General features: G+C 42.5%; 2 protein-coding genes across 5 annotated transcripts; one reads left to right on the top strand and one right to left on the bottom strand.

Moving 5' to 3' along the window:
- Window positions 1-241: 241 nt before the first annotated feature.
- Window positions 242-14,353, bottom strand: LOC134195485 (proteasomal ubiquitin receptor ADRM1-like). 4 transcript variants are annotated; one of them, XR_009972378.1, is made up of 10 exons: window positions 14,133-14,353; window positions 7,537-7,810; window positions 6,497-6,726; window positions 5,583-5,727; window positions 5,490-5,519; window positions 5,268-5,416; window positions 5,108-5,210; window positions 3,033-3,147; window positions 2,856-2,972; window positions 242-659 (listed from the first exon to the last, which is right to left on the bottom strand). XR_009972378.1 is itself a non-coding variant. In XM_062664505.1 (8 exons), exons 1-8 carry the CDS (start codon window positions 14,337-14,339, stop codon window positions 547-549), a joined length of 1,251 nt encoding a protein of 416 aa, XP_062520489.1. In that variant the 5' UTR covers window positions 14,340-14,353; the 3' UTR covers window positions 242-546. The 4 variants fall into 4 exon arrangements, 2 of the variants coding, with proteins under 2 accessions (XP_062520489.1, XP_062520490.1); XR_009972377.1 differs by having other exon boundaries at window positions 2,856-3,147; XM_062664505.1 differs by lacking the exons at window positions 2,856-2,972; window positions 3,033-3,147.
- A 1,766-nt stretch (window positions 14,354-16,119) lies between these two features.
- On the top strand, window positions 16,120-21,592 carry LOC134195388 (epidermal retinol dehydrogenase 2-like). The gene is made up of 4 exons (XM_062664408.1): window positions 16,120-16,596; window positions 16,646-16,890; window positions 20,913-21,038; window positions 21,108-21,592. Exons 1-4 carry the CDS (start codon window positions 16,135-16,137, stop codon window positions 21,202-21,204), a joined length of 930 nt encoding a protein of 309 aa, XP_062520392.1. The 5' UTR covers window positions 16,120-16,134; the 3' UTR covers window positions 21,205-21,592.
- Window positions 21,593-24,752: the final 3,160 nt, after the last annotated feature.

The following is a 24,752-nucleotide window of genomic DNA, read 5'->3' as shown; positions in this document are numbered from 1 at the left end:
TCTTGTCTGCGTCGAGGTCACTCAATCACATTGGCAACAGTGCCTTTAACCACACGCTGCAGTGATGCTGTTTCTCTGCAGTTTCTGTTGACATTCCCTTCTCGTTAGAGTAAGTTCCTTGCCACAAAGAAACTTACTAATACAGACAACCACATGAGCTACAGCATCAAACAAGATAGTGAAGTCGGCAATACCCTACAATGAGAGGAACTACCTGCATCATGGCAGAACAATGCATCACTAGACGACCGATTATAATACATAAACCCAATACTACCACAAAAATATGACTTGTAAGACTTTAGAATTGTCTAAACTGTCCATACAGGCAACAATGCCATAATTTCGATACACACAAACAGTCGGTCGCACAGACTGCAACTCGACAAACCAGCAATGGAACAACAACTCACAGATACCAGTTACCTACACTCTCCAAAGGCATGCAACTACACTAGACGACTCCCACTGCCCCGATTTCCATATCCTTGCAACCGTAGGAACTACAGACTACTAGTGTTTGGCATCACTAACCTAATAGCATAATCATTCAACGTTATCGTCCAATGACGGATCCTCGATCTCCATGTGATCTCCAGCATTCGCTTCGTCCATAGAGACAGTCGAATCTTGCAAGCTGCGCAGAAACCCAGCAACATCTACATAGTGCAGTAGACAGCAAAAATTGACCATAAAATTGTATACTGATAGACGAACTTTGTAACATCAAACAACGACACACAAAACATTGAATTGAATTTTGCCTCTAGATGCATGTTCATTTGTACTAATACCGCATTTCCGTACATAGCTGCATGCTGCAGAAACTTGCTTGTCAGACTCTGGTAACGATACCGGCATGCTGGTGTAGCACGAAGAAGTGCAGGTAATGGCGAGGGAGCAACTACACATGCGTGGTAATTCTACTGCACACATGCCATAATTCGATTCATTGACCTAGAGAATGCAGCTTCCACCGAAGCCCAGCTAGAAAAGAGAAAAGTCAAACAAGCAGAGGCATCAAGAATAGATCTTCACAGTGTGGCAGAAGATCATACTCAATCAAAAAGCTAGCAGTACTACACAAGTACGACGAGCTCGGATAAAACAAAATGACAGTTGCCAGGGAATGTGGAGTGTCTTGTCAGTGCAGAGGATTAGGTTTGAACAAGCAGAAGAACACACAGGGCTGACAAGATAAGGAACAGAGGAAGACGATGAAGAAGAGGAGGATGAAGACAGAGAAAACCATACATTACAGGGTTGATTATATACTATATCTAGTATCTAGATGAAAAAGTATACGTCTAGTGTTTTTATGTTAGTTCAATCAATATCTAAGAACGGATGCAGCATAGATGGGTCCGGTCCAGTCTATAGGGAGGTTGGTCAAATCACCTCTCTTTCTCTGGCATGCCGGTATACCCCAGGGTATACCGGCTCCAGGGTACACCGGCTCCCTGGTAATTCCTGGCTGAAACCAGCACACAGCTAAATGTGCGGAATACAGTAATAAGCATGTGAGGAGAGACACTAAATTTAATTTATATCAATGATTGCTTTTTCAATCAATCAATCAGCTGCATCTGTGGGTGTTGCCAGGAACTACTTGAAGTTACCATAATGACAAATAGCATCACTGAGCACCCAGAATTCTCTGGCGTTTGCCTAAATGTGTGGGTTCTGCAGACTGCATACAGCGGGACTATGGCATTGCATGAAACTGAACCTCCTCCAATTCATGAGAAACAATTCTACTAACACATTATGCTGACTTCTACAATGGATTTCTGTGTTGCACAGGAGATACAGATATACTTCTTACCATCAATCAGCAAGATGGCGTAAGCTGGCTGTCATGCTTTTCAATTGTCAGCAGATTGTGTGCCACCATAGAAATTGTTCAGTGGCTCAGTTTTAATCAATTTAATTCATCACTATGTGTACACTTCTCTAAAGTCTAAATACAACCTACTCTCTTTCTTTCACGTTTTTCGTATACCAATCTCATCTTTCTTGGTGTTTCCAACTGCCTAGCCTTCGCACTGTCTCAATCAGTATGCACGGCATTCGTCTCAATTTCGGCGCCCGGTAGCCTAAACTAAATTTCTCGAACAATCCTGGCTCATCTTCAAAACAGTCTGCTGCGAATTCACAACTACACAACAAAACAGATTGATCACTTGGGGCTTCCCAGCGATCTCTTGTTTGTCTGACTTGTTTCACCCACTTTTGTCTTTCTTCAGGGGGGTCTTCGGAAACCAAACGAGCCTCACACCTTTCACAGCATTATAGCACCCAGCTGTCACACATTGTCTGACCTTTCTACCCCTAGCACATGCTTGAGTCTTGTGCGTTACCTATTTCCTTTGCGCTAACACAACATCTGTTCTCACTTTTGTGTTATATGTACACGCCCCAAATCTACTGCTTAAATCTACAAAACCGGAAGCACATTACGGCAAATTTTTTTATAGAAACTTTGCTTTTACAATCTAAAATTATTTTTCCTGGTATGTACATCTTTAGAACTACCATATAGAAATTTAAAATAATTCTTGATTTTTGCATGTCAGTGACTCTTTAAAATTAAAGGCAGCAACATATTTATATAATTATTGATACAATTAAACATAAAATTCTTAATACTAAAAAGTTCTGGGCGTATTCTTTATTAAGCAGCTTCTGCACGTTTACGACGGGCAACCTAACATTTTCCTGGGCAACACATGGGCACATGGTAGCCCAGGGGCAATAGGCGTAGCAATTTGACAAACACTGGGTATGCATTAAGACAGCTTCAGATACATCACAAGCAAGAACCTAGATATAGGTACAGCAACACTATAACCGACCAGACATTGCTGTGTTCGATATCAGGTCAGGCGCTAATGTGGAATTAGATGAGGCTCGTTCACATCCCTGGGCATCAGATATTTTAAATCAAGCTGCAGAGAAAGATGGGGCAGCTCCTGCAAGAAAAGAGGAGAGAAAAACAATACAATACAGTCAACTCAAACTTCCTGGAGTACCATCATTGATGTTTGTTTTCCTTGTCATGAAGCACTTTGGTCGTTGGGGCAAAGAAGCCAACAAATATTTGCAAGAACTGTCACAGACGGCATCACACGGTTTAGGCAAGAACAACTGCAAAGAATTTCATACACTTTTGACGGAACCGCTTTTCAACAACATTGTAGCGGTACAACACTAACACTATCACTAAGAAGATTTTAATTCCTGCTTCCAGTCATTATAATGGCATAGGTGGCTCTGTAACTCAGTTGTATACATTAGATTAATAAGTACAGCGGCCCTATAGGGCTTATTAAACTCTCTTTCAAAGTTTGCTGGTAACTAGCTACTTTATCTTTGCGTGTAATAGTGATTGTGTTTGAAATATATACTACCATTGACAGTCAGACAGACAGACGAACAGAAAGATAGACACACAGAAAGACAGACAGAAGAGACACAACTATAGACACAACTATAGAACTTGGCATTCAATTATCCGATTCAGGCAATCAATTATCCAAATTGGGCATTCAATTATCCGTTCCTTACGGCTGTGCAATGCACAATGAAAACTAAATAACTTACGTAATCTGCGGTTGGGCAGCTGCTCAAATATCATCATTCATCAGCTGTCTAGATGCAATAATTTGTAGTTAAAGTTAGCGTGAATTTTTAGTGTGCATTGTATGGTACTTGGATTTGCACTAACCTTGGTGTCCGAAGTTTCCGCGGAGGTTTACTTAACTAGGAGCGTGTTCACACCAGTCCTAATCATGTTAGTGTAACGCCATTCTAACGCTGTAGAGAGTAGTATTACAACCACATTAGTGGCATTAGTGGTTGCACGTGACTTTGGCACATGAGGTAGTATACAAGAAGAGCATGCCGCCGATGTTTCTGATGTGGTGTTGTATGTTTAAATGCACAAACACAGCAACATGGCGACGTATACGGAAGCGCAGGCATATGTCTACTACATACATGCCTGTACATGTGACAACTTCCTGCCGTCCCTGAGGGAGCTGCCAGAGAAAGCAAACAAAATGTTTCCCTCTACAAAACCTTGCTCTGTCAATCAGTTTGCGTGTGGTGTAATCCACAAACTTTGTAAGCCGCGAATCCTGCCTGATACCATGCAACAGTTCATCATGCATCGTTGGCCGGTGTTTAGCTAATCAAAGAGTTTGAAATTTCACTAATTATTGCCTTCCCCCCTTGATTGAATCAATCATTTATTGTTTAGCTGAAACGTGAGTGAGCATCATAGTAAGACGTCATGAAAGAAATGTGTGCAGTTTTGACTTTACGTATCAGACTGAAATAATTATTGCTATAAGTTATATAAATTTGGTACTTCTGTGACAGAACCTCGGATAATAGAATGCCTAAATCGGATAACAGAATCCCTAAATCGGATAATTGAATGCCCGAACCTGATAATTGAATGCCTGAATTGGATAAATGCCAGATTCCGATAATTGTACGCAAAATACTACAGTAAATCTTCAAAAGTAAACAAATCCATTCAGACCTAATGAATTAAAACTGAATATCCCTATCTCTACTTGAACACGTGAGAGGTAAGCTACTTTGTAAGGTCACTTGGCTGTACATGTCTGTAACAGAACAGAAAGGTGTCGTCTCCAATCAGTGAGAAATTCTACTGCTGTTTTTGTATCTCCAGTAGCTTTTGCCTCTTCGCCAGTTCTTGCAGAAACAATTCTGCCAACTCACCCCAACGACCAAAATATTCAAAGACTAGAGGGATGATTGTGGGTGTTCGGTCACTCAGCAAAACTTCCTGTTCGTGTTTTTCCATTTCTGTCTTCTCTTTTCAGTGCTGCATAGCCATCTACATCTCTGATTGTTTAACGGTACCAAGACTCTATGAATGTGGCAAAGATAGACACACACACACACACACACACACACACACACACACACACACACACACACACACACACACACACACACACACACACACACACACACACACACACACACACACACACACACACACACACACACCTGAAAACATTTGCAACCTCACTCCCCTGCACTACACAACAAATTGTAACTAATACCTCACCTCCTTCTACCGCTGCCATTCTAGCAGATTCAGAAATGTTAAACTGACCCACAACGGGTCCAAGTTGCCCCGTCTGTAGTGCAGTACCAAACATGCGAAGAGCCTTCAACAAAACAAAATCACACACCAAATGGTACCAAGTACGAAACAAGATTCCTACTTGTTGAAATTGTGGAGAATTCACAACTTCAGTCATGCTTTCTTCATCTTGCCCTAATCCCTCGGGCATGAAAGGCTGTAAACGTTGCCTCACAACCGGATGGGATAGAAGCTGTCTTGCCGCCTCCGAAGACAACACGTGAGACATCTCTACCAAAACCAAAAGACACAACACAAAAAGATCACAAACAAATACAAAATTAATACGACTCATTCAAATTACCCAGTTGTGTTTCCTTCTCAGCGGAAGCACCTACAATTAAATACATTCAAAGGTTGTGAATGGCATTGTACATGCTTGCAATTGCAAACATACCTGAAACACTTTGCAAAGCCTTCTGTAGATCACTCAGTTGAACTCTGGCAGGTTGAGACTGTGAGGAAGAGAAGCTAGATGAGTCTGCTGATGCCATCATAGCGTGTCGAGACAAAGCATTTGGCTGCACATGAGATGCCATGGTCTATACCAAATAAATAAATTAACTAAATATAATAAATAAGATATAAATACTAATTTCAACAATGAACTGCGAGTTATGAGACATTGTAAATCCATGTCACAATGCACAGAGTATACTCAAAGAGGGAGCAAGCATTTCCGGACTGCATGTCTATGTATGTGGCAGTTTGGAACATGACACGTTTCCACTTGGGTAATAATGGTCCAATCTCAAAGCAGTATACATGTTTGGCTATATGTAGCAACCACTGATAAAAGACTGGCAGCCAATCACAGACTATCATGTTCATGAGAGCTTTTTATGAGAACAGTCCAAATTGTGTTACAGCACTTGATTCGCAACATCAAACTACGCCCTGTTTCAATACTTGTAAGTATCAAAGGCCCTGCCCAAAGATTTTCTAATAGACATGCTCATAGACCAATAGTTCGATGTGTAAAGCATATAACAACACAGAATACAGATTCAGTAAACTTTCAAAATGCATGGATCATGGGGTGCAGCACCAACATGCATAAAAGTTAATTAAAAGTTAAAATCAAATATTATAATAAAAAACAACTTAGAAATCAAAAATAGAAAGTACAATTTTGAAAATTACAATTTTAACTTTAAATTTAAAAAACAAAAATACTTAAAGAGCATTTTAATAACTGTCTATTTCAATAATTACACATACAATGTGTGCATGATGATGGTCCAACAAAACTACCACACTAAACACTTCAAGTTTCTTTCTAAATGCTATGCAGTTTAACATCACACTTACTGCTGGTGTTTGCAGAGAAGCTGCTGATGTGATTGCACTTGGTTGTCCTGTTGCTGGTGTCGCGCTCTCTCGTGATCTTCCACCGGCCGACGATGGTGCAGACGATGGAGGAGAGCCAGTGAGACCGGCAAGAGTGGCAAGATCTGCGTATCCACCAGCGCCACCACCAAGCAATTGAAGCAGCTGCTGCTGATCCATGTTGCCTACGAGGTTCGCAAGATTGCTGTTACCTGTAGCAATCATAAGCATGTAGACCAATTCAAACAACACAACACAACTACAACAGTGCAAAACCAGCCAAATGTTTGACCAATGCAAGTAATCCGTTAGTAATACAGGAGCCTAAAGCCTGGTTCACAATATGTGCGATTCAGCTACGCGGCAACAAGCGGCATGCTGCTTATCAGAAACAAACCACAACGGCAAATAGTAAACAAATTGCTGCATGGCACAAACAACAAGCCTCAAATGCCAGTGTGCACGCCTAAGGAGATAAAAAACTTTTCTCTGAGTGGCAAACCATAACGCTAAAGTTTGACCAATCCAAGGCATAAAATAAGTTGGTGATGCTTATCCAGCATATCCTTTGCTTGAAGTAATGTATTGCAGTGAACAGGTAACAGCCTAATAGCTTTAAAATGCTTGTACTAAAGCATTCCTGTAAAAGGTGCTCTGCATCGTGCAGATGCAATTCACAGACCAAATTGTTGTAAGTTCCCTGCTCCCCCTCCTCTGAAATATAGAGCGTACCCAGTAACGCCTGTTGCACATTTTTTTGCACCAAAGAGGCAGCAACAAAGAGAAATTCAAGATCACAAGCACAAGTAGTATCTTTATATGGGTAATTTCTATGCTTTGAGAGCCAGACAAAAGAACACAAGACACTGCAGCCAAAACATTATTTGTAAACAGAGACTGCAGTGTGGAAACATGTTCGCTCGCCAGAACAGAGCAATCAGCAGTTTGCCGCACTGCGTTGTGAGGTGAGCGAAACATATACTGTAGTAAACCCAGCTCAACACAACAGATCGATCTCTCACCTAACTGTCCAGCTAGTGCACTAGCCAAATTGGATGGCAATCCTCTCATTCCTCCACCACCTTCTTCGGCCATAGCAGCAGCCACTGCAGCATCTGGATTATTCAACGCTTCATTGACCTTGTGGCAGAACTCGTCGTCTTTGTCCGCTTTCGGCTCTTGCATCCAGAAGAAAAGACGCCGGTTAGACGTCTTAAACTTCAAGATGTATGCTCGACCAGTTGTACACTGAGGAAGGCGTTTAAACTCTGCATCTTCAGGAAATAGAAACAAATCCTACAAAGATTCAACTGATTCAAGCACTTCAAAAACAATTACAAAATGAAATAAAGCAAAAGACTTAACTACTTAGTAGTGGCCATTAGGCATTCGACACAAATAATTAATAATTGTAAGTTATTATACCAACTACCAACCACATTCAACTGACAGAGTTTTAATACAAATGAAGGGAGCACTACAGTGCTGAACCCTAGGCACCGAGAAATTGACCCCTTTCAGTGTCCAGAATAACGGCCGGACATCGGACAATGTCTGTCCAATATCAGTATTTGTCCAGCCTAAAAGAAAATTATGCAGACATGCTGTCCAGACAAGTAAAGCCTATTCTTTCACTATTGACGCCTATGTTTTGCAATAGCATATCCAACTACAGCAGTGCAGTACTGTCTGTCATAATTGCTTCAATAAATTAACACCTAAACTAAACAATTAGTGCATCGTTGTCAGTTTCCTTGGTGTCTGAGATGGCTGCTTTCAGTTTCCCACAGTTGGACCTATCTTGGTACGTTGGTGATGACGTCGGAATGGAGCTCTACCTTACCGATGCGCCACATGGTTTCGTTCCCTTGTCTGTTCCTGGTGACAGCAACTGTTTCTATCGCTCTGCTAGTCTTGTGGCCACGGGTGATGAAAAAATGATAGTCACACACACATACGCACATTTGTCATGAAGGAGTTGCGAGACAATCTAGAACATTATGCCGACTTCTATTTCTAGTGCGAGAGAAGACGCAACTCCTCGTGAACAAGTCATTTAGATTGCACTGTCTTCTCTCACAGACACTTTGTGCTGCACCTTTTCAGATGGCATAGCTGCCAACCTGCCAACGCACAACACGTACCTCAACGCAATTCAGTCTGCATCAAAAGTCAGTGAGAAAAATGGCATCTATGCTGAAATGTCAAAAATGGCAGCCTTGGCCAGTGTGCTAGGCAGAGACGTCTATTCAGTGCTGAAATGTCAAAAATGGCAGCCTTGGCCAGTGTGCTAGGCAGAGACGTCTATTCAGTGTATCTGACACAGTTTAAACTTAGTCTCAGCCTCTCTCTCGAATACCTGCAAACCATATACGCACCTAGGGAAAGACCAAGTGGAGGAAGACAAGTCCTAATTCTCTGGTCTTGCACCAGAAGTAGACTAGACTGCGAATTTCCCAGTCCAAACTGTCTTGTCCCTTGTGTACCTAATTCAGCTACAGTGATGGATGTGAAGCCAAAAAAGGACGGAGTGTGTCAAATTGTCTACTTCCACAACTCAGCCTCACAACACTGAACAAAGAAAGAAGAGTGCTGTAGCTACTCATCCTTGAAAACCTTCAAAGTTACAAACTCAGATGTCAGTATTCTTGTCACCTCAGGGAAACAGCAGGTCAAGTATTGGTACATGTAATACTGTTTCTAAATGCTGTGTGTAACAATTGATGGGGACCAATGTCCAATTAAATTTAGTTATGTCCGGCCAAGCAGTCCGACGATGTATGAAGACTTATCCTGGACACTGCCTTTACAGTTCCGGATACTTTGGCAAAAATAGGAATATTATCTTCACACACAACAACCGACGAGATACAAAAAGCACCATCAAGTAAACACATAGCTTAGAATTAGTAATGTGCTTCTGAACGCACTGCAAAGCATAAACCGTTCTATGTGTGTGCGTTCCTAGAAAACCCAACGATTAATTTTAGCCTCAACAACGAGGCACAGGTATGTACCCCAATCCCAACAGCACCAGACAGTTGCTACACATGTACTGGCAAGCATGCACAAATTAACACCATGTGCTTGTCACTAGACCCAAGCATCCCAACACTTGTTTATACAGGTGGCTGAGAAAGGACAGGCAGTCTAGATCTTATCATCAAACGGTAAATCACTTCGGTGCAGCGCTTTGTCGCAGGTTCACTTAAGCTCGATTTACAATATGCCAACACTTGAGCGTCGCACAGTGCTGTCTTGCTGGATGGGAGTGACACATGTCGCGTCACAAGCGTCGTACCATTCACAATGATTTAGGGCGCCGTACGTGTCGCTACTTGAATTCATGAACTGACCACTTGCGCTTCAATTTCTAATGGCAGAACTTTGCCAGAACCCTCAGCTTGCTCAAAATCCATTTCCATGTGTTTTCCCTAGCACGTGGGTCTTTGTACACCTTACAGATGATCATCCACAAGCAAAGACAGCTCCCTACACAATCTATAGACCATTCAACGCCGAGAACAGCACTGAAATCGGTAATCATCGCTCATAGAAGCCACACCTGCATTTTTAGTTGGCTGTGATTGGTCGAAATCTAGAGGTGTATTCGTTTGGGCTATTTTGACCATTCCAGAATGGTTGGAATAAGGACGGGGTATCTATTCCCAAGCGGACGTGTTCACAACGTATTCCTGAATGCATGGGGTGTGAATGGTGTAAATCCTCCTAGGAGTATCTTCCTCTGATTGGTGATTCACAAGCTACTTAAAGAAATACCCAGGTTGAAAAGCCGCTGGCTGTAGACCAGCTTCGAACGTATCCCCATACCATCCGCCTTGGAAGAAACGCACCATAATCTTGCCGATGAATCTACTGTGCAGACATTGCAATGTGGTTTTGCCAACCGAACAATTATTCCGGCCATTCTGACACTTCCAGTATACCGCTAAACCGAGTATTCTGCTGCCAGAGTAGTTTGCTTGGAATACTAATTCCGGAATACCAATCAAACAAATATTCCGCTTATTCCCCTATCTCGGAATCGTCGGAATAGCCGAGATGAATACACCCTATGTGATACTTCTGACGAAACGTGCTCAGCTTCCAGTTCAATGTTCAAATAGAACTCGGTTCTATTTGGATATGTCGTGTCTCGCATGCGTTTGCATATTGTAAATCCAGCTTTACTCTCTGTTCACTTACTCTCTGTTCGCCATGACCCTGAAGGTACACTCAAAAGCCATGATCAGTAACCAAAATTGTAACTTCCTGCATGACTACCATATGTTGAGATTACACGCTATACATTCCAAAGTTGTTTACATGGTCGTATCCATCAAGTCGTCGAGTCGATATTTCTGTGGAGTCGGTCGCCATTTCCAGTAAGACGACTACTATAACCGTCGCTACGCCTATGGTTAATGAAGCACAAAAACTTAAAGGGCCACTGCAGTGCAAAACTCAATTTATTTTATCAACTGAATTAACCCTTCCGGTACCGGTCAATAGCGAGAACTAGACTACGTTTTGTCAAGTTCGATCACGTGGTAATTATAATTGCCTTTACTCCGCCTCCGTTTAGTACCCGGATTTGCATTTCCGTTTTCCCTAGATGGAGCCTTATTTTCTATTGACAAATTATAGATTAAACGAATCGCTAACAAATTCTCTTTCGAATGAGCCTACTTTGAGCTGTCTACGTGATCACAATCGCCAGATATCGCTTGTTGTAATGACATCACACCATGTCTCATTTCCACCCATGTGACTTTGAAGTTGAATAGCCATCTTCCTGTGCTTCGGTAGCGAATCAAAATATTTTTAGCTGTTAGACACATCCTTTGGGCGTGTTTATGCATACCGGCCAGGTTTTAGCGGTGCATGTGGCTTCATCACAACTTTTGCCGAGACGGTGCATGGCGCTCTGGCTGTTCGTTATTTTTCGAAGAGATTTCGCCAAGACCTTGGAGCCAAACAACCCATGCAGACGTTTCTTACGTGTGTTTCGCTTCGGACGCATCATTTGAGGCCGATGTGACGGAGAACGAGTGAGATATTCTGTTTGTGAAGACAGCGATGACGCACCGCGCTGTCAGTATATTATTTGGATGTCTAAACGTTTCGTTTTTCGCGATATCTTTTAGTAAGCGTTTCAGTAACTGTTTTGCAAGTTTGACCGTTAGCTGTTGGTGAGAATTTGAGTTATGCCCATAGCAATTGCATGTTCTCTGTTGCTATGGCTATGTACCCCTATGTTTTGGTTAGAGAAAGCGATCTAGCACAATCATTCAAACTGTTTTCTAACATTCTATATGTTTAGTAGCTCTCCAGATGACGATTTGACGCACCAGAAAGCGGATTTTCTAAATGATGAAGGGTGTACTGTAGACAGAAAGTAGACAAGAACGTAGCAAAACAATCATCAATAGCTACGAGAATTGTATCATTCGAAAGCGCAATTAACAGGCTTTTCAACTGTGTATGTATTGTAATTTTCGCATCTATAATGTGTCTACAATTACGAATGTAGGTTACGTGCACGTGCTACCCAATTAATACATTCTTGGTGATATGTGATATATATACCCAACAAGCTCCAATGCCCGGCTTCGCCCGGAGGACAACACATGCCAGGTGCTTCTCCTTTCCACTTCATAGCGCCGCAGTTGACACACACGTTTGTCATAGAGCCAATACAACACGGAAGTGGAGGAGAGACAGGTTGCATTTATAGGTAGAGATTATAGCAGAAAGTATCTAAAAATGCGTTTGATGGTATCATAGGTGATGTTGGCCATGAACGATTGCAGTGAATAAAATGTCTCGTATACACTTGCAATCGTATAGCACTCCCAGATATTGCGCTGTCTCGTTGAATGAAATAAAGTCACGTGCAGTTAGACGAATCGTATAGCACTCCCGGATATTTATTTGATAATGTAATTATGGGCAGCGTGAACCATCCTCTAGAGACATGGTCACTTCTCTCCACTGCAGAGAGTGCATACCGTCCGATGTCAGGAAGGGGCCGTTTAAATTCGGTGGAGATACCGTCCGATGTCCCGTGCAATACTTACCCGGATAATCCCCTGGATATTGCGCTGTCCAAAATGAAGTCACGTGCAGTTAGACGAATCCATGAGAGCAGAACTGGAAGTCACATGCAGTACTCACCTGGATAATCCGTTCCCTGTATCTAATAAAGTCACGACTCGTACCGACTCTCGTCATTTCGACAGTCCCGCTGAACGTCGTCTCTTCGAAGACGTTGCTGGCATTTTGGGGAACAGGTGCATCAAACACGGCAGCTCTTCAATGGTCGTAGAGTGGCAAACGACTGTAGGCGTATTTTTTCAAGACCCGGATATCAGCAAAAATATCTTCCGTTTCCCGGCATTGCCCGCAATAAACGACATGCTCGGCGCGTACCGTCCGACATCGGGAACGGGCAGTCTAAATTCAACGGAGATACGATGCGCCATTCCGGAGATATTCACGCGTGAGCGGAAGCGAGTGCAATCGGTGTGAAATGGCATCGTCGTGGGAGAAGTCAGGAAGACGACCGCAGTCTCACTTTCGACCGGAATGAATTCGGCATGCGTGAGCCAAATTCGGTCGAAATCATACTCGCCGTCTTTGAGAAACGCTCCAACGGACAAAAATAAAATTTAGATTCTTCAAAAACACTACGAGAGAATAGGAGCCATTGTAAGTTGCTTCCGCTCATGTACTTCAGGGGAAGGGCGGTAAGGTGCTGACATCATTAGAGGGGCGCCTTCTATCATCCATGTACACGAGATATTGGGCATCAGTGTGCGGCAGTAGGTTGCAGCAGTATAAATACATCTGGAGTCAGTGTGTTTCGATTCCCCAAAAATCGACAACTTGCACAAAATGTGGATAACCCAAATCCACCTTACAAGAGACAGCTGGGAAAGCGCAACAGAGTACACTGGCATACGCAACCTTTACTTCGAGAAAGACTGCCTTGAGATGGATCTAGACATGTTTGAAAGCTATTGACTTGACAGCAAGAGGACCAAATTGAAGTCTGATGCCGTAACTAAATCAAACAAACTACGGCATCAGCAACCAGTGCTAATCTCCACAACTCAGCTGCACCCAAAAAGAAGAAGATGCTCGCTTTCGAGAAACAAGCGAGCGATCAGGTAAGCATGCTATTTGCACGAGCGTCAGTGAGCTAAACTGAGACGTCTCGGATTGACTTCTAGATGTTGGAAGATGCATTGTCTGCACTAGATTACGAGAAACCATGCAGATTTCACAAACAGCAACGACTCTAGCTGTAGTCTTTGAGTTGTTCTCTACGAAACAAGAGAAGCTAATTGAGATAGGATTGCTCTGCATCCAAATCTGGTCTTTAGTGAAGCATTTAGAAACCAAATCCGGTCTTTAGATGGCATACAGCGACATCAAAGGCTGTTCACCACACCCATTTTCGCCCAGAAGTATGACGCGGTGGAAAGGAGTCTGGCTACGCGAGACTAGGCCCGTATATAGGACTATACGCCCACTGACACCAGTAACAGCCAACTAGAAACCCCGTCACTACCGTACACGCACACAAAACACAACCACATAATTTCGATCTTACGTCTTCCAAGACTCCGGTTGTGCGGTCTTTCCAGCAAAAATGCATCAGTCCCTCCTCGGAGCGTCGCTGTACGTACACCAAACCCTTACGTTTGTCGGCGTAAAGCATGCGGCCTTTGAGATTGAGCTTTCCAGCTCTGAACTCTACGAGATTCTTCTGACCGCCGCCGACACCACGTGAGCCGCCACCATGACCGAAGAACGCCATTCCGTAGGGTAACGCCTGAATAACCACAGTGCGCATGTCTTATGACGTCATTGAAAGCGATCGTCCCTACTGGTCGCCGGGGTGAGTCGGGTCTACACAGCGTATGGTAGTTTGCTTAGCGATCGCGACTGATGTAATGGTTCTAGATCATATAACAATAACTAGTTGTACGGTATCCGTAGGCGCCTCGCGTTCTTGAGTAACACGTCCAACGGAGTTTTCAGACCGTCTACTGAAACGCCGAGTCCTAGCTAGACGATACGTATTTGTTGAAACCCTAGCTGTCATGGAAGTAAACATGCAAACTTCCTAGTAGTTTAGATTACGTCTAAAGGCCTGGTATAAGTAGTCGTCGTTTTGCAATCGTGATCAAGACAGTCGAAATGTACAGTCTAGGTATGGACTCTTACAAATTATAAATCCACCCTACTCACGTGACAGACAAAATATGTGAATGGTGTAAAATGATACCAGCAGTTCCTTTCATGATTACTTTGAACTACCAACATATAGCAATACTTGTGTTCCTAAAGTTAGAGCTATAGCTAAATAATTTTGTTCGTCTTTAACTAAAGAAATCGAAGTGCGTTTGTCAGGCAGTAGACCACAAACGTCCAATCTAGAAGGTTCCTTTGATACGCTTTCTACTACTGAGAGAACTTAACATTACATTCATTGTCAAGTTGCTAGAAATTACAGTTTGTCTTTGTTTGGAAGCAAATGAGCAAATTGTTTATGACGTAACAAACTCGTTCTTAGTACCCGGGTTGTTTAGTTAGCTCATGTGCTAAACTGAGAACATTTTTACAAAGCTCTTCCTCATCTAGCACGTCCTGAACATCGCCATCGTTCGCGAACAAATGAATCTACTAGTAGAGACGGCAGAGCCCTCTATAGAGGGCTCTGAGAGACGGCAGAGCCATATATATATGGCTCTGAGAGACGGTATAGCCTCGTACCCAGGCCCTCTTGCGCGCCCTCTTATCCAGGCGCGCAAGAGGGCCTGGGTACGAGGCTAGGCTCTGTATAGCCTCGTACCCAGGCCCTCTTTCGCGCCCGGAGAAGAGGGCCTGGTACACGTTGTATTCGCATGCGCGCATAAATTAGAAGGAAATCGTGGTAATATATGCACGCATGCGGAACCGACGTTGTTTAGAATCTCGAGCCGATAATGTCGCGCGCAATCGACAGTGAAACAGCTTCCGTATTCAGTAGTGATGAAGCCCTAGATCTAGACCCAAGGTCAAGTGAAACTCCGCGTTCGCGTAATCTTTGACTTGTTCTATCATCAGCAATACTATAGGAGACACGATCGCGACAATGACGACATATCCACAATCTTCTTCACCACATTTCTCTAGCTTGCAGTCAACCCTATACGGTGTATGTTGATAGCACAGCGATTTACCGTATCCTGTAGGAAGCCAGCTGCAGACGTCGTTTCCGTTGTAGATGTGCTCTACGACAACACGCTGCTGCTCCTTCAGCTCTACATTACACAGCCTAAGCTTGCCTAGAGCGTAGTGCAACACCATATCAAAACTAGAAGCTCTGCCTTCATCCACCATTTGCCAAATTGGGTCTCACTGCGCGCGACATTATCGGCTCGAGATTCTAAACAACGTCGGTTCCGCATGCGTGCTTGCATTACCACGGTTCCTTCTAATTTATGCGCGCATGCGAATACAACGTGTACCAGGCCCTCTTCTCCGGGCGCGCAAGAGGGCATGGGTACGAGGCTAGGCTCTGTATTGTACAGTACCCTCTCACTGCGCATGCTTGTTACATCATTAGAATGAATCCTTTGTGTGAAGTTCTCCTCGTCATTTGGCTGCTATTCTGGATACCAATCACAGCCGTTGTCCGTACAGTTAGTCTTTGGCTCGGCTTGGTGAAGTACAAGAACGTGGATGGAGAAGTGGTGGTTATCACAGGTGCTGGCAGCGGAATCGGTCGTCTGATGGCTTTGGAATTTGCAAAACGCAACGCCATTGTTGCATTGTGGGATATTAATGAGAAAGAAAACAACCTAGTAGCTGAGGAAATTACTCGGAACGGATTTAAGGCTCATGCGTACTACTGCGACTGCAGCAAAAGAGAAGATATCTACAGAGTTGCCAAACGAGTGACCGATGAGGTTGGAGAGGTGACGTTCCTAGTGAATAACGCCGGTATAGCGACAGGGAAGAATATTCTGGATTGCCCGGATAACCTAATTCAGAAAACAATAGATATCAATACAATGGCACACATTTGGGTATTTACTAATAAAATGTAATTAATTATTACTGCAATTTTGTGTGCAGACGTTGAAAGCTTTTTTGCCTGGAATGGTGAAAAGAAATCATGGCCATGTAGTTACTATTGCATCAGGTGCTGGTCTGTTTGGTGTCAATCGTTTACTTGACTACTCTGCCTCAAAATTTGCCGCTGTTGGCATTGATGAGTCTCTAAGAATTGAACTTACTGTGGAGGGAAAGACTGGAGTAAAGACAACATGCGTCTGTCCATTTTATATCAGCACAGGAATGTTTGAAGGAGTTCAGACAAGGTACAATGTGTGAACGAGGGACTGTATTTGAATGTTATGTCTACTATAGTATTTTAAGTTCAATTATCCAATACCGGCGTTCAGTTGTATTAGGCATTGAATTATCCAACTCAGGCATTCGAGTATCCAACTCAGGCATTCTATTATCCGAGGTTCTGTCATAGAAGTACCAAATTTATAGCATTAAGCAATAATTCTTTCAGTTTCATACGTTAAAGTCAAAACTGGGCACATTTCTATCATGACGTCTCTATGATGCTCACTCACATGTCAGCTGAACAATAAATGATTGAACCAACGTGGGAAGGCGATACCCTACTGCTCCTAATGTTTTTTGAAACTATTTCTTTTAGAGACTCCAAAAATAATTTAGAATTTTTTTACGAATCCTAATTTCAGAGCTCAAAATAATGGCCGGACATCGAAACAACGACCTGATCGCTTCCAGCAATTGAAGACTTTGTGCTGATTGAAGTCACTCTTCTACCGCTAGCGTTTCTCTCTACATTCTGATTGTATGTGCACCGAATCCAACCTACACGTTTCCTATACCGAGCACTACACGGGGAGTGTGTCGATTTCTAGCCTCACTTTCCACCTCGCCTATTCTGTATCTGCTTGCATACATCGTTACTGCTGCGCATATCAACGCTCATGCTGAAAAGAATCCAAACAAGTAGGAAACATGTTGAAAAATGAAGATGTAGGGTTGACGTACGAAAAAGAATAGAAAGCAAGACCATGTAAGGGTAGTCTCACGTAGCCAGACCCTTTTCCCGCGTCATTCTTGCACAGAAAATAGGGTCTGCCACGGTTGCTTTAAAGTCGTCGTGTTGCTGCTTGTACACAAAAAAAAACATTTTGAGAAAATGATGGGTATGTAGGGAGGGGTATGTACTTAATCATGCTCATCTCCTACATTGTAATCCAGTACTATGAATGTCACACACGACTGCTGCGTTCTAATTAATTAATTTAGGTAAAAATATTGTGATGTAGGAGATGAGCATGATTAAGTACATACTCATCCCTACATACCCATTATTTCTCAAAATCTTTATTTTTACTTTTAAAGAAATCTGGGTACTTTTGTATGGGTGGCCATTTTAAAATTGTCGCATCAGAGAGTGCGGTATCGGAAGAACATTGATTGCATCAATAAACAACTCCCATCTTTACACTCGATTAGCTACATATCAGCTGACGGATGTATGGAATAGCATTGATTGCATCACTATAAACAACTTCCACGCATCTCTACAGTCGAAGCATACAGTACACGCCCACAGACAGCACCCCATTGAACATAGTCGTACATTTCAACGTTCACGCAACTGTATGGAAGTGGCATGGCAGCTAATTATAAGGTCCCAAACGGTAGTTTCCACCAGCTAATAATAGGTATATAATTACATGTAGGCTAGCTATCATGTACGCACGTGACCGGAACAACATGGCGTTGTGGAAGCTTGTATAGCAGCAGTTGACATGATACTGGGTGGACTTTGCACAGTTCTAGCTGTTGGGTCAGTGCAATTCCTCAGACAAAAGTGAATCGTTTGGTATGACTCTCATCATTGTAGCTGCTTTGAGTGAGGCGCTAGCCTGGCTGACGAAAGCGAATGTGAATGAATAAATCACGTTTTTTACTTGCCAATATACGGCTTCTGAGACATTTAGTGTCAGCGTTAGTAGTCTGGCTATCATTCGGACCGTTCACAGTTGAGCGTTATGTGGTTCTGAGATTTTTTACTGAGCTATAAGAAATCTGAATAGCACGTGTTTGGATACTTTTGTATAGGTGGCCATTTTAAAATTGTTGCATTCCTAAACGGAGAACTAAACTGGATTAACATGGCAGTACTCAGTACTTAGTGGTTACTTATCTCTTATCTACACTGGCTGGAATTTCCTTCTCTTGGTCTCCTTGCGAATTGTGTTGTCATGTGAGCAACACAGTCATGTCTCTGCGAATGTGTAACTTCTATGCAGTGTTCTAGCCAGGATTTTTTGCCAACCCTCAATATGACGTCATTAAATATAATGACATCATCAAATGTTTGATGTTGACATATTTGGTAATGACATCATAAAATTACTTTATCTGCTCTCTAGTTGTATTAGAATCAAATGCAACATAACAGACAGACAGATAATACAGTAGATTATTACAATGACAAGTTGACTTACAACCGGAATTATGAGTTGACCTAAAAGAGTAAAGGTGTACAGTACAAGACATGAGATTGAAGATAAACAGTAATTAGTAGAACACCTGCTGCAACCACAGTCACTCATTAGCACTTCTTGTGTGAAAGGTCAACAGGAATTCACCTCAAACACCAACAAGGAGACCATGCACTCCCTACGATTACCAGATGACATGAGAATATGTATTGTTCTGTAGCAACTTTGGGACCATCAAGACCGCTATATTTTTAGATCCGTGATCCCACACTATGTTTGCTAAGGCTTTCCAATTCTGTCCCAACCGTCAACAAATGCTGTTTTCCCCACTCCAAACGTCCCTTCCCTCTCCCAACCGTCATTTTGACGGTACTGACGAGAACACTGCTATTTGTACGTATACAGCACTTGGGGCGTCGACGACCTAGGCATAACTTAATTACTAGTCTCGATCAGTCGGTCTGTTTGCCCTGTCAGGCCGAGCTGTTGTGTGTGTTCTTATGCTCATGTTTTGTCATCTCGTGCTAGCTAGAGGTCGACCCAGAGACATGCAGAGCATGCTCACTGTGTAGTCAATGGCCATGAAAAACAATGGACGTTCCAGTGTGAAGACGTTTCTAGGCTGTCGTCGACACTCCGAGTGCTGTGTAAGTACACAGAGAAGTTACACATTCGCAGAGACATGACTGCATCGTTCACATGACAACACAATTTGCAAGAAGACAAAGAGAAGGAAATTCCAGCCAGTGTAGATAAGAGATAAGTAACCACTAAGTACTGAGTAGTGCCATGCTCATCTATCTTTAGTTGTCCGTTTATCGTACAAGTGGCAACACGATGACTTCAAAACAACCGGGCAACGAAAGTATGATGCAGCAAAAGGGTCTGGCTACACGAGACTAATGTAAGGGTGTGCTGTGACATCTTTCATATACAGACTGACTGAGCAATACATCATCCCTACATTGCACCATTTTCTAGCTAGAGCCACTATAATATGTGTTTTATACCTTACGAATTAGAAAATTGTGCAATGTAGGGATGATGTATTGCTCAGCCAGTCTGTATACGAAAGATGTCACAGCACACCCTTACATGGTCTTGTTTCTATTCTTTCTCGTACGGCAACCGTACATCTTTCTAATTTTTTCAAGTGTTTTATACTTGTATATGTATGTTTGTGTTTTCTGGGCAACTTCTGGTACCTCCACTATATAGCTAGTTCTTGCTAGGGTTATGCCTGGTTCACAATATTGAGGCCGACGCTGACATCAGTGCCAATGTCGTCATCAATTCGGCATGGTGATGCTGATGTCAGCGTCATCCTGTTCACACTATCTTGAGACGTTACTAAGTTGTGTGTCAAGGTTGGTCTGGAGTCGCAAGTCAGATCGCGCACGTGTGTCTAATCATGGACAACTATTCCGATGATGATCCATCTCTTGCTGTTTCTTTTGTGATGTCAATGACGTTTTCTTCCATTTCTAGATCCGGGATGCTTACAGCTTTGCTGATTTGCTAGAAATGCCCACGTGGTTACATTTGACACTGACAACTTCTGGTTTTTTATGCTGAAATAGAACTTTGCTCTATCCCGGCGTCATGATGCCGCATTGACGCCATGCCACTTTGTCCTTGTTCACAATATTATGACGCCATGTTGACGTCCACATTGGTGTCAATATTGTGAACCAGACTTTACATGTACTAGCTCGTTTACAAATGTGTAAATGTTGACTGACAATTAGGTTCTGCGAGAGAGATAAATGCATTTGGAATCTTAGTCTTTGTATCAGGCATTATTTATAGTTATGTCGTTTGCTGTTGTACTGAAGGTTTCCGAGATTGTTGCCGATTGTAACTCCAGAGTATGCTGTCAGCAGGATCACGGAAGCAGTTCTTACAGATGAACCTCTTCTAGTGATGCCTCGTCTGGTCTATCTGATGTACATGCTGAAAGGGTATTCGGGAAAGATGCAATCTACAGCAATCTGTAGCTTGTAAATTCTTGCTATTATTGATATTTCTAGCATTCTACCGGCTCAACTGACATTGGCCATTGGTCAGAGATTTGGTGTCACTCAGTCGATGGATCACTTTGTTCAAACTCGGCCTAAACAAGAGTGACACAGGCAGGCAAGATTGACACTGTATGTACTGTTTTTTGCTGCAGTCGTTATATGTTTGGGTTTATACACATCATTTGTGATACATTTGTTGCTATTTGAGTTTTTAAGCAAAATTAGGGAAAGGTTGTTGCATGCGTTTGCTTCATGTATTCATATTTGTACTTAGAACGAAAGCACATTGGCTTCTGCAGGTATAGGAATAGCAAGAATTTCGAATGTGGTGGCTGCAAAAGTGAGGAACATATTATCAGATTCATGCCAAATGAACACAACAAATGGTATTGTATTTTCTTTTCAATTTTTCTTTTGGCGTTTTTCATAACCACAGTAAAGGTGTCAGACTTAATACTTGTATTAATAATTTTGGCCAGTGACTATTTTTTGGTCACTAATTGGACAACTGCAATCACAGATCACAAACAACTACTCGTAAACTTCCATTTATTGTGGCACCTTGCTTGAATACTGTACCAGGTGGTTGGTAGTTAGGAGTCAATTAGATAATTTGCGGATTGTCTAACAAACACAGCTTTTAGAGTTTCAACTCCCAATACGTTGTGGTGGTGCATCAGTGGTGGATCTAGATGGGGGTACAGTCACGGCACGCCCCCATTTGGTAAATCTTTCTTTCATGTAACGCACACAGATGGATGATCAGATGCATTATGCAGATCAGTTGCAGTTGTTCTGCAGTCTAGCTTTTATTCACACTAGCTGAGATCTGCATGGATCTTGCCTTTTCACAAGACCTGTAGTATACTACTAGCTCACTGGCCCGTCTCCCCAGGGGCAGGTTAGATTATTAGTTGTTAGTTAAAGTTAGCCTGGCGTTGAAAAGACTGTTAAATTCAGTCTGGTGTTAATAGGACAATGTATAATAATTTCCTCTATCAGTTGATTAGGCGTAAACTTTTCTAACACGCAAACCACATGCTCAGAGTGTTTAGTTCATTGTATGCTGTTAAATTCGGTCAAATAGCGTGCATTAGACGTTCGTCAAAATGGCGTCTTCATTGTTGTACAGTATTTGAACTAACCTTGCTCGATGATCATTATACAAATTATTCCGAGTTTAAAACGCTATTGGGCGGGCAAGTGATGAGGACAATGCAAGTCCGTTTGACACGTACATATACACAAGCAATCTGAAATATACTAGAAGGCAGAGCTGCCAACTCTTTCGCATTGAGCGGGAAACTCCCACATTTGGGACCCTTCTCCCGCCTACCCGCATTTGGCATTTTATCCCCGCATTCTGACCATTGGTGGGCGTGCCTGTTCAGTGTAAACATACATGTACAGTACCCTTAATTAACTAAGCTACTGATCATGTGATGTTTGGATATCAATGTTTATGTGCCAGCCCCTGTCTCCATCGGGCTCTTTCGGGTACATCCCTAATGGCGTTTCACACTAGGGTTTGTGACCTTGGTTAGCAAACTTAATCATAGATAACAACCATTTTGCAGACCTCCTGAGAGCATGTAGGTGTCATATTCTTGGTTAGCACTAACCAGACTAGCAAGTAGCATTTTCACACTAGGGTTAGGTTAACTACAGGATGTATGAAACACAATACTTAATTGGTTTGAGGTTGGCTAACCTGGCTTCTCATTTGTCTCTCAAGAACATAGCTGTACATAAATTATGTCCCATTCGCATGCGTGAAAAAACAGCATGACAATTGATCATGGAAAGAGCATGGAGCTCTGGCTGTCCATGGACAGAGGCTGCAGGTACCTTCTATGGCGGTAATGAACAGCAGTGGGGTTGGTATATGCCCCCGGGCCAATTGTTAGTGAATCCACCATCTAGGCCACAGTTCCAAAATGAGAGTGCTGACCTTCAGCAGCAAGGTCACCAGCCACAACAGAATGTACAGGAGGTGATTTCCCAAGTAGCACCATCGAGTCATCAGTCACAACAGAACATAGAGAAGGTTGTTTCCCAAGTAACACCATCAATCACGAAGGGGCAAAAACGGAAGCGGTCTCCGAATTGGTCAGATGCTAAAGTTAACCTTCTGCTAGAGATCTAGAGGGATGACAATGTTCAGAGTCGTTTACTAGGTGATGGACGCAAGAAACCTGTTTGGGAGAAAGTGACAGCTAAGATGGTGGAAAACGGTTAACAGTGTACTGGAGAGCAGTACAAAGAGAAACTTCACCAACTGGAGAATTGCTACAAGGCTGTAGAAGACAAACACCGAAAAACTGGAGAAGACAACTCTGAAGATTCTTGTCTAGGATACAGCATTTTAGATGAAGTACTTGGTGCAAGGCCTGCCATTGAGCGATTCCGCCACATTTAATCCCAGGAGGTGAATCCAACTGAATCCAATTCTGAATTCAATTCCAGCAGTGTGGTGATAGATGAAACCCAACATTTGAAATCTCATTTCCCAACTTCATCATCATCCCCGTCATCCGAAAAAGAAAAGACTAGTAAGAGAGCTAGAAAGGGGGTTATAGGAGCTTTCAAGATGATACCATATTGCTGGCAACAACTAAAATAACGTACATGATGTCCAAAATGGATGAGAAGTATACTAATTTCTTGACTAAGCAAAGGGAATATGATGAAGAAGTACGAGAGAGGCAATTGCAGCATGAGCTGCAGATTCAGGAGAAACAAGACAAGTTGTTTCTTGAAGTTGTAAAAATCTTGAAATCTACTGACAAATAAGAGACATGACACGTTGGCATCTAAAAGTTTTAGTGTTGTTAACATATTCTCAAGGTGTTTGATGATGTTATTGTAATGTTAGCATGTACTCAAGTTGTGAGATTATTTTGTGCTTCGAGAGTAATAATTTGCTAAGTTGTTAGATTATTTTCTGGTTTATTAGTAATGATATGATTTATTGTAATTTGAGATATAATTCAAACATTACCAAATTATACACATCTCTTGTTAATTTGTACGGTGTATCTTTGAAAACTTTATTCCATAGCTCAACTCCTAACCCTAACCTGTAACCCTAACTTAACATTCATAATTCAGCACAGCCTGACTACAGTTCTTTTGACTGCAACTCCTCCACCTCTTGCAACTGCTGGTAGAGCTGCTGCGGCTGCTGGATGTCGGCCACCATCATTACCATCATGTACTAGCCAGTTGTCATCTGCATGATCACCATGGGCAATACAATAGTTGTGCAGAACACAGCATGCAGCTACTACGGAGCAAAGGTTGTTCAAGTGAGTTCGTTGTTGTCTGAGGTGGATCCTCCATCGACCTTTAAGCAGTCCGAATGCTTGCTCTACCAAGATTCTTCCCCTGGACAACCTGGCATTGAATGCTGCTTCCTGTCTTGTCAGATTGCCGCTGTGTGGAAAAGACTTCATTAGCCATGATAGTAATGGGTATGCAGCATCTGCAAGAATCAAAATTGGAATCTGATTGCCGTGTATGTTTACTGTTCCACTGCCAGAAAAAGGTCTCTTATTTGTCAGTAGATTTCAAGATTTTTACGACTTCAAGAAACAACTTGTCTTGTTTCTCCTGAATCTGCAGCTCATGCTGCAATTGCCTCTCTCATACTTC

The sequence above is a fragment of the Corticium candelabrum genome, chromosome 20, assembly GCF_963422355.1.
Source record: "Corticium candelabrum chromosome 20, ooCorCand1.1, whole genome shotgun sequence".
Lineage (NCBI taxonomy): Eukaryota > Metazoa > Porifera > Homoscleromorpha > Homosclerophorida > Plakinidae > Corticium > Corticium candelabrum.
The sequence above is the reverse complement of the archived record's forward strand: the minus strand, read 5'-3'. Positions and strand labels throughout refer to the sequence as shown.